This window comes from Anopheles arabiensis, chromosome 2 (genome assembly GCF_016920715.1).
Source record: "Anopheles arabiensis isolate DONGOLA chromosome 2, AaraD3, whole genome shotgun sequence".
NCBI lineage: Eukaryota > Metazoa > Arthropoda > Insecta > Diptera > Culicidae > Anopheles > Anopheles arabiensis.
This window is the reverse complement of record NC_053517.1, coordinates 83313146-83329217: the sequence shown is the minus strand read 5'-3', so window position 1 is coordinate 83329217 and position 16072 is coordinate 83313146. Positions and strand designations below refer to the sequence as shown.

At 43.9% G+C, this 16072-nt stretch overlaps 1 protein-coding gene across 4 annotated transcripts in view; it reads left to right on the top strand.

Annotated features, from left to right (window-relative positions):
- Positions 1–16072, top strand: part of LOC120896391 (DNA-binding protein D-ETS-3) — a 65774-nt gene that overhangs the window by 39434 nt on the left and 10268 nt on the right. For all 4 annotated transcript variants that reach the window (XM_040300468.1, XM_040300462.1, XM_040300478.1 and 1 more), the window contains 2 exons: positions 4386–4433; positions 15111–15300. In XM_040300468.1, coding sequence (XP_040156402.1) covers positions 4386–4433; positions 15111–15300 — 238 coding nt within the window. The remainder of the gene's footprint in view (positions 1–4385; positions 4434–15110; positions 15301–16072) is intronic.

The following is a 16072-nucleotide window of genomic DNA, read 5'->3' as shown; positions in this document are numbered from 1 at the left end:
ACTTGGCAAACAGTGCTGGCAATGGTTGCAGTTTTTGTTCGTTTGTTTCTTTTGGATTTTTTTCCCAGCCTCCCGCATTCTTTGGGCTGTGCTTGCACTCGCTGTGCCCGCTCCGCCAAGAGATTAATTATTAAATTATGCACTTTGAAGATGCAGCACGGTAGAAAAGTGCGCAAAAGTGGACGCAATTAAAGGTCAACCCGTTGGGAAGGCCTTCTTATGCTCCGACTTGTCTTGCTGTGTCACGTACGAGTGAGCCTTGTGGAATCATTTCCATTATCACACACAAAAGTTAGCTCGGGCACGACAAGTAACAAAAAAAACTCGAGGCAACGACAAGTACACACGGTGCAGTGCCCAAAAACGGGCCACCTCCTCCAACAAATGGTCCCCGGGCGGAAGACGGTGTAATTTAATTTTACGATTGTGGAAATGTCTATATTACTGTACTCGGTACACACGCCTTTCGATAATGCCGTTTCTCCTTTCCTGGGCTTTTGCTGTTTTGGGTAGCATGGTTTTTTTTGGTCCTTCGCTCCATTTCTGTCCTCCAACAGAGCGCAACAACAGGGCGCGTTCGCTTGTGGGACTTGGAAATGATGTGAATACAGGAAACATTTCAAGACGAAGAGAAAGAGAAGAAAGAGAGAGAGAGAGAGAGAGAGAGAGAGAGAGAGAAAGTGCTTGTGTGCACTCTGTAAAACAGGTCCTTCGGAAGGAACTGCTCAAGCGTCACTTCGCTCTCTGTTCTGCTTTCGGTTCGGTTTCCTGTGTGTGACCTCCGGAAAACCATGTCCCAGGGAAATAACAATTCATATTAACACACACATACACACATACACACATACAAACACAATTCGTGATCGTGCTCGTGCTACAAGCGAGTCAGGTTCTACCATCAGGTACACCTTCCCGCAACACTCCACTCCTGAGCTCCATGGGCTAATGGGCTCTAACGACTTACGGAAGGAAGAAGGAAGAAAAGTTGAGAAAATATTTAATAATAACTGGAAGTGTTACTACTGGGTGGCGCATAGCGATGTGAGGTAGTGAAAGGAGTGCCAAAGGATTGTACAATTGTTTTTTTTTCCCTTCAAGACCGTGGGCGCGTTGGTCGGAAAGCCGACTTGACTCGAGCGCCGCGGTTACAATAAACGATTGACCCCGTGAGGACCTCCGTCGTTCGCGCCGTGTGCAATATACCGGGCCCCAACCCCTGCCGGAAGGGTGGACGGAAATCACAAGGAAATAAGGAAGCCGACGGAATAAAACGGGACCCTTCAAACGCGCACACACACACACAGTCAGGTGCGAAGTAGAATGTTCCACTCATTTAACTCAAGCCGGCACAGGACGCGGCTGGCTGATCGCTGCTGGTTTTGCCAACCTGCACGGACGGAAACTGGCGTGACTTGGCCGGATTTGACAGCAAAAAGGGAATAATAATCACGCGCTCACTGCCGTCCGTTTGGTATGCATTCTGCTCGTTACAGGTATATTCTTAACTTCTCTTCTGTGCCGGACCATGTTTTGTCGCTGTTTTGTCACAGAAAAAAGGAATTCTTCCCTGCGGGAGAACTTGCGCTATGTAACAGATATTGCTCTTCTCTTGAAAGAGCAAATATTCAACTGCATGTAAGTCTTCACCGGTCGGGTCAATCGGGCCCTTCTTGGCACCTTTTTGCAAAAGGAATTTATCAAACAGAGGGGAAGCTGGCGATTGATTCGATGGACAAACAACCGGTCAGTTGCACATCAGCTCCCTTGTTGACGATTGTCGTGCCAGTGGTTCCGAATCTAATAACGAAAACTGATGGCATGATTTTTCATCATGCGCTACACTTCGCCCACTCACTTGACCACGGGGCGGGCGGTGTCTTGGTTACGGCGACTTAGCGCCTCTTTTATTTCCCCCGGGGGTCCAGTTAGCGGCGCCAGGGAGTGTGCCGTGTTTGTTTGTTCAGTGCTGTTTGTTCATGGGAGCAAAAGCTTTCACCCAGGAAGAAGTCGATGAAGGTTAAAGTTGGAATCAATAACTCACTGGATGGGAATAAAGGGATTTAAAAACTTTGTTTAACGAACAGGAACATTAAAAGTACTGATGGGAGAGTTTTACAGTAAACATCAGAGCAAATTTAGGATTTGTACTAAAAAAATGCTGTACTAAGTAACTATGCGATTGCACACAATTGACATAAAATACATTTCATTACAATTTTTTATTCAAATTTATTTAGGCATTCATAAACAATTGAAACGAGCAGCAAAAGCCGTATCACCCTTCGCTCTGAAATACGGTACACGAAACAAAGCATCCCTACAACTTTACAACCCTACCCCGAGTGCATTGTCGCGCGCGCCACAACAGCCCAAACAATGGGTACATCATAATGCATTAAAAATTGTTATAAAACATTGCTCATTGTTCTGCTTGGTTGAAATACACAGACACTCTCGAAACTCTCGTCCCTTCGTCAGCCACGTGGACCAAATTGTATCGCTTTCACACAGTGCACTTGCACGTGTACACCGAATTGTGTAGCAGTGAGTGTGTGTGTGCTGTGCCTTGTAACATGTTTCGCATTTTACAGTTCGAGCAACCGAAATACAGTGTAGCAACTAAAAAAATACATACTTCAAGTGTACCTGCACAAGTGCTTGATAATAATTGTAAAAATTGCACCCCTGCCCTTGTCACCACCTTCTATTGCTGTGAAATACCAAAAAATCACACTAGATGGCGCTGTTTGCCACTCCCAACCATCGCTTCGATTACTTACGCTGCTGCAGAAATTATAATAATCACCATGCAAATCACGATGCACATTTGCACACAATGGGGAGCGCTGCAAAATGAATTACAATAATCTGTGCGCACACTCTTGCAGTGCTTACTTCTTTTTTCAATAATTTTAAAAGTTTTGTTTTGCTCATTTTGTTCACTTTAGTACTCGACACACTCTATGCAAGACTTCGCTGTGTTCGAATGTACAATGTTGAGTATTCTTCACTCGTGAAGCATTTCAGCGAGGGGGTAGTGATTTCGCTTCAAATTGTTGCTCCATTCAACCGTTCGAGTATAACGACCAGTGGATGTGCTGGTGCCTTTCGGTGTGTGTATCTGTTCTTTCCGATGACACCTCATATGCACCTTACCGTCGACGTCATCTTTTGCTCGCTTGGGAGTCATGATTTCGTTCTCCCATTTCTCCTGCCCATGTTCCCAACCAACCCAACCCAACAGGACAGAACAGCCCAGTCGGAAAGCTGTCGCCTGAATGTTAAAATGTGCGCCGTCCATTATGCCGGGCTATAATATTTTATACAATTGCACTGCAAACTGCTGTTGTCCACCAGCTGCCGCCCTTCAAGACTCCATCGCCCGTTTTTGCTACCCTTTTATTCCAGCAAGGTTTATTCTATTGTTCTTCGACACATAGTGGAGAGCAGCGATCTACATATTTGTTGGGTGTGTGTTTCTCGGTTTGTTTTTTTTTTTATTTCTCCTCACTTATGTAGTTTTCTGTACTTCTTTTTTTGTTATTTTTGTTTCAATTTCAAGCGTTGCGAATGTGTCAACCACCATCACCACCGTCACACACCATCTGGGTCTGTCTTCTTGTGGGATCAATTTTTTCCACTGGAAGCTTCATTGTCGGGGCGTTTTCCACAGAAAAAGTGCACCACTCGTACATTCAAACGACCTGTTTTTTTTTGCATTTCTACCTGTTTTTCCTCTTTTTTATATCCTGACGTTGCTGTTGCTGCTGCTGCTGCTGCTGTTACTATTTAACCATTATTATTTACATTTCGCGTCCAGCCGGGCATTTTGCAATTAAAAAACGCTTCATAGCGCATACCGGTGCGAGGAGAGCGTGTAGTGGACATTACGACGCAATAGGAAACGTGGGCAGGATATTTAATTTCTCTCGTTCCATTGTGCGCTTGATACGCTGTGCCGGTGGAAACGATGTGTGTGGCCGGTGTAGTCGCAACAACGGGAACGGTTTTTAATCATTTTTAGCACAATGCAGATACATCGCAAAATGGCACCTCCGAGTGCGGCTTTGGAATGGATGATGATGATGATGACGATGTGTGTACACCGCAACACACAAATTGATGCAAGCAAAGAGAGAAAAATAGCAACAAAAAAGTGTACAAGCATTACCATTCAACGGTAAAAATTGTCGACTGGTTTTAATTATGCTTTTGCGAGCCGCATTGTACGGTGCAGATTAATGGCGCTATCTGCGCTGCGGGTAAATTATCGATCATTCGGTCGTACAATAATGAGGCTGGTGCAAATGGCATTTCCCTTTTTAAAATTTAAAATTAAAAACAATTTATTTTATTCATCTTTTTTAATTCTCTTCTCGTTACAGATCCATATCAGATGTTCGGTCCCACCAGCAGTCGATTAGCAAGCTCGGGTAAGTGTTGCACACTTGTTCTAAAAACAGGAACGCTTCCTGAACCTCACACTCACGAGAGTCGCCTCTGAGCCGCCAAACAGTTTAATCGCTTCAGTGCTCAACCACTCAACCAAAAGCGTGTATGCATAAAATAAAGTTCTGGAAAAATCGATTCTTTTGCATATCCAAACCTATGACCTTTCTTGGCATGCACACTTTCGCCCCGGTCCGCCCCGGGACTGCAACCGACTTGCTGGTGCTGGTATGTGTGTGCTCAGTCAGGACGAATTAAGACCTGATTTTGTAGCCTTTGCTTTCGCTCCCACTTTTCGCTACACTTTCTCATTTGTTTTCCCTTCCGGGGACAGGAAAAGCAACAGAGCCGAGGTGGTACCGGTACGGAAACTAGTGCGGAAATGCCGAAGAAACGATGTTGTTGTTGATTAATTACTACTTCCTTTATGGGTTAGAAACACATTACCGCGCTGGGGGCTGCTGGGTGGTGCTGTTCTTACGCTTTTCTGAGGATTTTGCTTTCTCCTTTCACTCCAAGCTCTCCGTGACTATCGAAACGCAGCTTCGAGGTTGAAATTCTTTCACCCCGGTTACAATATTCATTTTGCGTTCAGCGTTCTCGCTTGTATTTTTTTGTGTTATCCAACGGGGCGTGTTCGCTAATCCAACGGAACACGAGCACCTTATGAACCGATTTCCTGCCCTCTTTTTTGCTATTAGTTGTTCACCACGGGCTCCCTCCCTTTTGGCCCCTTCTAATCAACGCACCCAAACGGCACACCGGCTCGGCGAAAGCAGCAAATTATTTGACATTAAAACGAAAAGTCATCAATTTGTCCGACCGGCAGGAATCGGCGTGTTTTTCGGTTCCCTTTCAACGCCGGTGAATGAAATTAGCATAGCTTAGTTGTGCGGAAGGAAAGGAAAGCAGGTGTGTGTGTGTGTATGTGTGTGAGGGTACCATAATTTATGCCATGTTGGACTGCTTGTAAAGGATAAGGCAGCGTGAGTCAAACACAGGAGCTGGTCAGTTTGTTCACTCACTAACCATTCGGATTCGATTCTCTTTGGGTTTGGGTTAGATGTAACGTTTTCCTAAGAAATTGCTTCCTTTTGCCTTTTCGGCGATCGTTAAGATCGTTCGCCATGATCTGGAATAAGTGTTACATCCGTTGGGCGGTGTTAAAGAGCATTGCTGATTAATAAATGGCATGTGCGGTGTTTCGGTAACATTAGGACGAAGACCTGCAGCTCTGTTAATGGTCAACATGGTGTTTGGTGGCTGGAACATATGAATAGATAGAAAACGCTTTGTAACTTGGATGAGATGACACGTGAGAGCTACATGATCTGGTGAAATTCCTGTTCGAAGGAAACACTGGGAAACAATTTAACAGCCAACGCTGTTGAAAATCAACCCAAATTGCGATGGGACGCAGATATAAGGCAAGTAAAGGCGTCACTTAATCGCGAGTGACATTGCGTCGAATTTATTCCGGTCAGCAACTTTAAGATACAATTTATAGTCTTCTAGTCTATCGTCTTCAGACTAAGTATAATTCAGATAGATAGTTGAGTCTTAGATATATCACCACGAAGAATTATGTATAATTGAAGAGATTTTTAAACACTGTTCATAAGTTATACATAATAATCTAGGTAAAAATATCCCCCAAACGACAAGGACCTCAAATACATAGAAAATTCTGTCAGAAAATATTAAAATAAATAAAAATGATAACAATCGCAGTATATGTAGGCTCTAACCTCAGTTTAAGTAGATGCACTTACCAAAAGAGTCGAATACTATTTTACTAAGTTTTTCATCAATTGAATAGACCTGTCGAAAACTGTTGGAACTTAACGAATTGCCGTTTCTGAGCGATTGATCGACAATGTTGTAACATTTCAGACATTCAATAAGGCATGGAGTGATTTCACCCAATTCCCGAGCTCGCAATCAATAACCGCTCACCGAACTTTACTGCATCATGCGCAAAACATACAATGTGTTTCGACCAAATACTGCACCCTTGCGTACAGTGCGCCGCGATGTAATTTCTCTTCCACAACAACCCGCAAAACACCCGCGCACGCATCAATCAATGCTCTAATTACAGCGCAGTGCACCCACATGGACGCGAACAATGAGCGAACGCACACACACACCCACACTCACTCCCAGTTCTAATGCCTCTAATGGGTGTGTTAACTGCCTGCCTTTACTGTGTTGATCGTTTTGCGTACTTTCAAAACTCTCGAAAACTGGCCAAGAAAACTGGTTTCAAAAACTTCCCACCACGGTTGCCTTGTAAAACGTTTAGCCTTTTGGTAAGCAAATTATGCTCACCCTGCCTATACCGGCACACATTATTATTATTTATCGAAACCCGAAGATCGAACGGCGGGGCACGCGTGTAAGTGTAAAAAGTCACCCCTCCCCCCTTCGCTGCCGAGCGTTCCGAGGCGCAATCAAACCCCGGTATTGTAACCAACACGTGTCAAAACGTCGTCACGGGTTGGTGCGTTCGACTTTTCGCTCCCCTTTCCCTAGCCGAACACAACTTTCCGCTATCCTTTCCGTTCATTGTTTTCCTAAAACGTTGCTGCAGTTGGCGCCCTGCTCACACACACACACAGACACACTGCTCTTATTAATTTGTTTCTCTTAAAAACAATCGACCCACAATGAATCATGAATAAATGCAAGACAGCAGCAGCAACGAAAAAACGCAAGACTTTGGCTGTTCTGTAACGCACTGTCAGCATGAATGGGGTGCGATTGCCCATAGCCCTGGCGTGTGCTTGTGTGTGTATACTGGTTTCTCGCCTCACCTTCAGGGTAAATTGTTTGATTGAGATTTTTTTTAACACCCTATTGAACCAAACCTAGGGAAGGAAGCAAAAAATGTTCCCGAGTTTTACCTTTCCGAGGGGCGCTGGGTGCACCGGTCAATTACACGAGACCCTGCCAAACCCTGCTTCCCGTGTGAGGTGAGAAATCTCACTTCGCATGAGGGTTGAGCCGTAAGCTTGCCTGCAACGGTGAGGGTCGTGTGCCCGCACCGAAAACTAAAGGTGCCTCGTGCCGCGTGTATGTTACGGTTCCTGTCGAAATAAAAATCCCAGGACACCAATTTGGCTCCACTATTTGCACGGCAAATGGAACGGTAAACATACGTCCTGGAATGAGGGAAAAATCGGACCTGCGTTTCGTTGTCTACACACTCTCTCTCTTTCTGTCTGTTTTTCATTATTTCTTCTCTGTCCCTTTTTCCATCTATTCTTTCCCGGTCCAGTGTCCCCTTAAAGGTGTCTGGGTGATCCTCGGCTCGTTCTGCTTCAAGACCTCCCGCCACTCACGGGGCACTGGAACGAATTGAACCGGAACCGGGTGTACTTCTGGGGGGAGGGGGGGGTGGTATCTACACCGGGCAATCATACGTTCCCGCACAGACAGACCGACTGTGTCCTACCCATGTCCTACCGGGTGGAGTTGGCAGTGACTCTTGACCGGTACCGGTTTTTTTATCCAAACACACCATCACCAACCCGGAACGAATGGGTACTAGTGGATTTGGATTTTTTCTCGTGTTTTCTTTTGGCACTCATGAAATATTCATCGACTTTAAGGCTAAAACTCACGGTGTCATGCTGCCCAAATGCAAGGGGAATTGTTGGTCTCTTTAAAATTGACTTACGGTCAGCAATTACGAAGCGGTGTTAAAGGGCAAGGTTAAACCTGCTGGCAAGAGGAAGGAAAGACATTTATCTGGGTGAAGGGAAAATACTGAAATACACTGTAGGATCAAGAGTTGGAGATCATACACACTGTCAAATGATTTGGCAATTTAGATGCATTGCAACGTAAAACTGAGTTTTAATTATTTAAAACAGAAAATGTTGATGATATTTATATGAAAACAGTCTGAATAATATACAACTACTAAGCAATTGGTTTGTTTTTAGTACGTGAGTAGTAGCAAAGTAGTTATGTGTTAACCTTAATCAACCCTGTAAACACTTGATGTAATCACATAAGCCTACAAATGCGCTCAATATCTAACACAACTCGTAGGACTTACTTATATGCTCGTCATTGGTTTAAGCCTCGTATAGAGCGTCCACTCGTAGCAAGGACGCAATATCCAGCCGCGTGGTACTAAATAAGTCTCGGAAAGTTGTATAGATCGGTATGAATCGCGAAGGTTATGATGTCATAGAATAGAACAAGAAGCAAAACACATCCTTAAGCAGTTGGCAGTTCCAAAAGACGAATGTATAAACAGATTTCTCCAGTTTCGATGATTTGAAGAACTTTTTAGAACAAAAATATACTAATATTACAAGGGCACTAAAGTAAAAAAAATCACTACACTACACTAAGAGAGCTTTTCTATTTTTCACTGATTAAAAATCAGAAATTTTGTTAAACTGTAACTATAGAAAGTTACAAATGATCGAATTAAATAAGAAAACCTATAGTTACACTAAATTGTTAACAAGATTACACTCAACTCGATGTTCAAATAGTTTGCCACATATCAAAACAACTGCTAGATAGGATTTTTATTTCCACAACCAACTAAGGCAGCAAAAGTAAAAAAATGAATATAAAATAGTCTACTTTAAAAAAATAAATTTCCCGTCTGAAGGGAAAAATAATTTCACCACCATCTCTTTCCTCTTGCCAACCGCCAACATTTTCCTTGGACGCCCGTTTCCATGTGGGCGACACTAATTAGCACTTTTCGTGCGGCAACCGCTCAAGGAAACTAATTAGCCGGCAAAAGTCACACAAGCTCCGGTTGCCACTGATGCCCGGGGCCGGAACTGTGGACCGAAGGGAAACCGGAAGCCATTCGCCGTCGCGGATGCCTGCCGGCGTTGGAAATGCAGTTGAAAATTGTGTAAATGAAAGAACGAACGGCAAATAAATGCAAAACAAAACACAGAATAGACAAAAAAAGAGAGAGAGAGAGAGTGGAAAGATAATATTACCATAAGATGGAGCCAGAGGTACGAAGTTGACAATGTTGAAGCATCAAACACACGTACTGATTCGCACAAACCACACAACAGTGAGCGAGTGAGTAGGATTGTTTGCTCCTATCTCAACTTTAATTCATCAGCAAGGAGTAAAAAGCGATGGCACAAAACCACGAGTAATAAGCTACCATAGTCGGGGGTTGCCACTGCTTTAACATCGCATCCTTGCGATGTTCCGGCATTTCGAGCAGAAAAGAAATGGGAATACGAATGCTGGACCGATCTGTTGTTCTCTTCGCTTGCTTAACCAACCAAGAGTATGATGGAATATGAACAATAATTCCCCCCCTGGAACCACAAAGTTCAAGCTGGCACCCGAGAGCCGTGTACATTCGCTACGTGTTTATTAATATATTTACGCTGAAGCCGCTTAAAATATGGCTCCAAAGCTAGCGGCAAATGAAGGAAAATGATGGCCAAAAGGCAAATGGCAAATGGCTGGCCTACGCTGGCAGAAAACGACAGCAACAAAAAATAGGTAAATAAAGGCAAGAAACACAAAGCGTTTAATTAAATTTCCGGTGCGAGTGTGCGCGACCATTTCCATGGTTTGCGCGCGCCGGCATGCCACGCTTTCCAATATGGTGCCCGCTTCTCTTGTGTGGTGGTGGGACCAATCCATTTTCGACCATTTTTCCACCCGCCTAGTAGTACACCCAGGCTGTGTGGCGATGATGGTTGGCAGGGCAAAATTTGCAAAAAAAAAAAACGAAAAAAACACTCTCACATACTAACACCGTAACGTTTTGCAAGCGTTTTGAGACTAGCCGCGTGTTGTTTGTGTGTAACGAGAGGTTACGTTCCAGCCGCGCGCTATTCCAAAATGGGAGAAAAGAAAAACAAAACATTCTGCACGAAACCCCACGTTCGTGTAATTAGCTCCCTCTGAGCCGTGAGCAGAAGGCGTTTGGGGATGAGTGTGAAGGTGTACGGGATTTGCTGTACAAAATGGCGTATAAAAAACATTGCCATTACCATGGAAAATGCGTTGAAATAGAACAAATGCGGGGGGTAAAGGGCCCAGCAGTGGGATATGCTAATAGTGAAAGCAATCGCGGTATGGTGCGAATTACAGCGTCACGGTGTTTGTTGGCAAATGTTTTTCGTTTCGATGTCACATTGAAATGATTCATTGCTTTTAGTGAAGGATTTTTTACCCTTCATTGCACTTTGATTGTTTGTTAGGCGGAGGAAAATACTGGTTTTGGTATTTTTTTTCTCTTTTGTCGTTTAATGCTTTGATTCAAAAAGCTTTGTTTCTATATTCAGGCTTTAGGAACGTTGTTTTATTAATTTAATTTTTAGTATTTTAGAAAGGCCTGACATTACGCATAATCAATTACAATTTCTAGACGATATCTCGAGAAGATATCAGCGAAACGAGTTGTGTTTTTGAATTGTAGTTGGGGTACATATTTTATTTTTTTAAATGATCTAAATAGTTGCGTTGTAATAGTTTAGAATTATTAGTACGTATTAATGTCTTCTCAATTATTTCGATTTGCTTGCTAGTTGATTAGACATTTAGAAATCAGAAGTATTTTCGATATTAGTTTACTATTCGCTGCTTAGTATTCAATCGGATGATCGAACCCTACTAAAACAATGATAGTACTGTTTAATTTCCGGTAGATGGAGCCACCTGACGCCTTATTAATGTGCTAAAAGTATTGATTAGTAGGAAAATGTATATGTTCTTGTTGCTAAGACTGTAACTGAACAAAAAAAAACGATTATCTTCTATATTTTAAGCACAATCCATCCTAACTGGTTGATACAAAGTAATTAGATTGTTAACTAACTCTCAAAGCTCAGCTGGACTAAGCTATATAATAGATCATGCACTATCTTTTCCAACAAACTTCAGGAAAATATGATAATACTGACACAAAGCATAATTCAACACTCGCAACAATGCGTTGCACCTCACAGTTGCTTCAGTACGAGAAAGGCCGCCCATGGTCAAGCCTGCCGGTGTACGGTACGCACCGCGCTCGTTCATGCAATCCTTTTAAACTAAATCCACCGGGCAGTGGCAGGAAGTCTTAAATCAGTCCTCGATTCAAGACGATCTTATTTGCCATCCCCCCCCTTTCGACCATAGGGAAAGACTCCAGTGCCACTGTAAAATTTTGCCCTCGCATGTCTCACTACAATAATTCTCGGAAATCGGTTCCTTTCTTCCCTTCCACCCGAGAGGCCACAACGCACCGATGTCCAACAACGACCACCACCGGCAAGTAAACTGGATGTCTGATCGCCGTGTAAGAAGGCATTCCTTTTCGCTCCCTTTTATCGCTTCACTGTTCCACGACGGCGCACAGCACAAGGCGTCCTTCGAATGGGCCGGAACCTTCCTTTGGTCTATTTTTCCGCCCGTTTCTTACGCCAGCGGGGCAGCCCACGCCGGGGTTGAAAGTGAATCGTGTTCACTAGATCTTATCATCACGGTGTGCCCCGTGCCAGTCGGCTCATTCTTCCTACAAGTCGTTACATTCGCTGTAGTAGTGTGCCTATGTTTATGGTCTGCTTGGCAAAGCCGCGTAGGAGGTCCCGCTTTGCGTGTCACCGTGTACGTAGCTCGCGTTGCTTTGCCGTCGGGTATAAGTCGATAATAAAGAAATAAAAATAGTACACAACCTCAACGACTCGGCCCGCTCGGTGGCCAACACGGAAGCAAAGATGGACGTATGTGTACTGAAGGGTGGTCCAGCGTTAGCGTGGTCGAAAGGGATATAACCTGCACCGACACAACAGGCAACAGGAAGCAAACATAACGAACCCCCCAAACGAATAAAGCAAGAAACAACAACATCCCTCCAGCATGGCTCCCTTTGTAGAGGAAAGGGACCCCAAGAACAAGAGCCGAGCCACACACTCACCGGTCAGCCGGTTGTACCAGAAGACAGATGACCCAATAACACTTGACCTGAAATCCCCCTGCTCCTCGTCCTAGGGGTGGTGGTTGAATCGATTCACTCGAAAGATCCATTCCAACAAAGACCAGTTCCGGGACCAGCGTACAATGCAACCGGGCACAACAAAAAATAGGACCACCCGAACCGGTAACAGGGGGTCGTTACTTTTGCTTCTTCCGAAAGCCCTTATCGCCCACCGCAACACACACACATAGAAACGCACATCTACATTTGCCCCGTTAGCTGGACGGGCCAGCTGGTCCAGTTAGACACTAAATAAAACCCCGTCCGTACAACAAGTAGGAGGAAATGGGCGGTCAAGGCAACAGGAAGGTACGGAAAAAGGTGTGAAATGATCGGAAACCGGCAACAAATTTAATCAGAGGGAGCGCAGCTCGACCCATGCCCACCAGAAGGGGGTCGCGCGGGACCGTTTGGCGGTACCACGGAAACCGTCCGGATCCGTTCCGTACGGATGGTGTTCGTTTGCGGTGTCGTTTGGTTGCCTTTTGCTCGTGCCTGATTTTAATGGAGGTGTTAATTATAACCCATGGATCGTGGGGAAACAATTGATATACTATCAGAAAAGTGGAAGAAAGCGGGTATTATTTATAACAACCTTTTATTTGCCAAAAGTTGTAATGGTGGTGTGTAAAATACTGAATACTAAAGCCTTTATGCATCGCGATCGTATCTTCCAAATGCTGACAGATGGCGCTAAATGCAGGTTTTAGTACAATATATTACAAAGTTTTCTATGTTCAATATCCTTTCTTTTCCCTTAAAATCTTGTTTGCAATTGTATGATCAAACGACAATACCAGTATACGATTTAGGATGGGAAACAGATCTACGTTGAGTCTTGTACAGCACGGGGCATCCTTAACAAATCAATAGCTAAAATCTATAAAGATCCATCCCAAATTCATTAATTAAACGTCTATTGATCTGAGATATGAACAGAACAGAACAGTTGAACAGAAAAGATGTTCTAATAAGATTTTGGAGAATTTTTGGTACTAAAAATATTGTGAATAAAAAAATATTGTTTAAAATCTAGTTTTCAGTTGTCCAGTAGACCAAAAAAATGAATTATTTCAGAAAAAATTTAAGCATTATAAACCCTGTTTAAATCTATGAAATTGAACAGAGATGTATTGGTATGAGTTTACTCTTTGGGATACAATTTTGTTGTTTGTTGGCATGTTAATCTGCTTTTATAACTGGAGATTCTTAAAACCTTGTGGTTCAAAACAATGTAAGCACTTGAAACATGGTTTTTAGATCGTGCTGACGGCCTATCCTTTGTTAGTTAATTCCCAAAACTGTGCAATATTTGTCAGAATATTTAACATGCAATTCAAATTGAGATTTTCGGCTTGTACTATTTAAAAATCATTTTTTCTTTGAGTTGACTTTGGCAAAGTACATGGTTTATAGAGCTTATTTACTGAGTTTTGACAGGGAATTGCACAGATTCTCATGAAATACTATCGCTTTGGTTTTAAACACATAAGACACTTATTGATTTGAGTATGTTGCAGTGCTAGAGGGAGCGAAATAAACTCCTAATGATATCGTAAGTCTAGCAGTGCACAGTAGTTTAACTAAAGGACCCTATCAAGAAGACATATTCACCTTCGTTCAACAACTTTTCGATAGCTGGAAACAAATTAAGCACCCTCGAAAAAACCAAAAACTGAATCAAAATCAAAATAAATCTTCACAATTCTTTTCGCAGCAGGACATCGCATCAGAAAAATCACTGTTTGTGTATAGTTTGCCCTTTCTAACTACAAGCACCATCCTATTTATCGCCCAGATTTTTCAAACAAACTACCTCCCCCGTTCCGGTGCGTAGGCTATAAAAACACATCGAACATACCGATTTACTAATGATGAATCACATAATCCGCACAGATTGAATGCGACCGAATGTGACCGAAAACCCATGCAGCCTAAATCTGAGGGAAAACCCCTCGATAGGCACCCGAAGAATCCCGGGTTTCCTCCACACCTCTCGGTAGGGTTGCTAAATTCTACCCGTACAAAGGCGAGGGTTCGCTTAGACCACGCACCATGGACGTTTTTGGGCTTGGGTGGGTGTTATTATTGATGATGTTATGATAATTAGCCCTTTGTTGTAGTGCTGCCGTATGGTTGTCGCGGCACCGCTCGTCCTTCACCTCGCTGACATCGCAAACGTTAATGTGTCCCGGTCCCCTTCGCTACGATACGGGATGAACGTTTTTTGATCGTTTCGGAAAGTTAGGTAATGTTTTTTCCCTCTGTTTTCTTCCCTTTTTTCGCGAAACTCTACCACCCGCTTGGTGGTAAATTTACGGGCGTATTATGAATATGTTGTAATACGCCCAAATGCCCAAAATGCTTGTTGAATCATCAACCACTTGTCGAGCGCGGGCGAGTGGGAGTATTGCTGGTGATGTATGTTCCAGCTTGTTTTATTCTTAGTACACTCACACACACACACAAGGACAAAGTGTAACCACTTAGTGAACATAGTCGTTCTAATTTTCTGGTAATTTTTTAACCATTTTCTTCACCCGTTGTGTGTGTTCAACCGGTTCTTTCCTGGAAGGCAGATGATTAATGTGCACTAGAAACGAACCTAAGGAACCTTCCGCCATCATCATTATAGTGATCGCCGGCACCGTTTACTAATATACTTTCTTTTTCTTGTTTTCTCGTTAAGGTTCTGGACAGATACAGCTATGGCAGTTTCTGCTCGAGCTGCTCAGCGATTCTACCAACGCCACCTGCATCACCTGGGAGGGTACGAACGGCGAGTTCAAGCTGACCGATCCGGACGAGGTGGCCAGACGCTGGGGTGAGCGAAAGTCAAAACCGAACATGAACTACGACAAGCTCAGCCGGGCACTAAGGTACGTACAGTGTAATGGATTGGATGGGAGTCGGGGAGTGGACGAACCTCCCCGTCGCTCCGCGAAAAGCATAATTTATGCTTAATGTTCTTTTGATGTCAGTTTTATTGCAATTTTCACTCAATTTACTTCTGTCGTCGAAAATTAGCCACAAAAATTCGTACACAAATCGTTCCTTTTGCCCCGTTTTCTCCAACTCACCATTATTAGCCCTGCCAAGGATATGGTCGAGCTTTGCGTTTGTGGAATCATAGAATTAGGATCATCGGTGCTGGCGGCCCGAAACGGCAACGAAACTACTGCAGGGGGCGCGTTCGGTGGGTTGGCCGCGCAACAAAAGAAATCATCCCAGTAAATCAAATTGTCTTTAACGATTGCCACCGCCCTGCTCGTCATCTCGGGTTCGATTTGAATCGTTGCCCACCCGGGCCCCCCGTAACGGACCATTGGCAGCGCTAGCTGCTGGATGAGTGTTTGCCGTCCTGCTGCGCGTAACGCGACGAACCTTTGTCAGTCTGTTCACATTCCCCGAGCTATCGGGGGTCTTTTTTGTCCTCTCTCACTCTCGTCTTGTCACTTTCTTTTTTCTTTTCTCGACCGTCGATAACGATGGTCGAACTGCGAGCGCTACATTTGACCCGTAATGGGATTAGCCTTTGCGCTTGCTATCGAACCGTCGGACCGTCGGATTGATTCCGAGCAATAGTTAGCCGGGACCTTTTTTCCATCACCGAACGGTTGATTGAATGGCAAATTGGATCACACTGTCCAG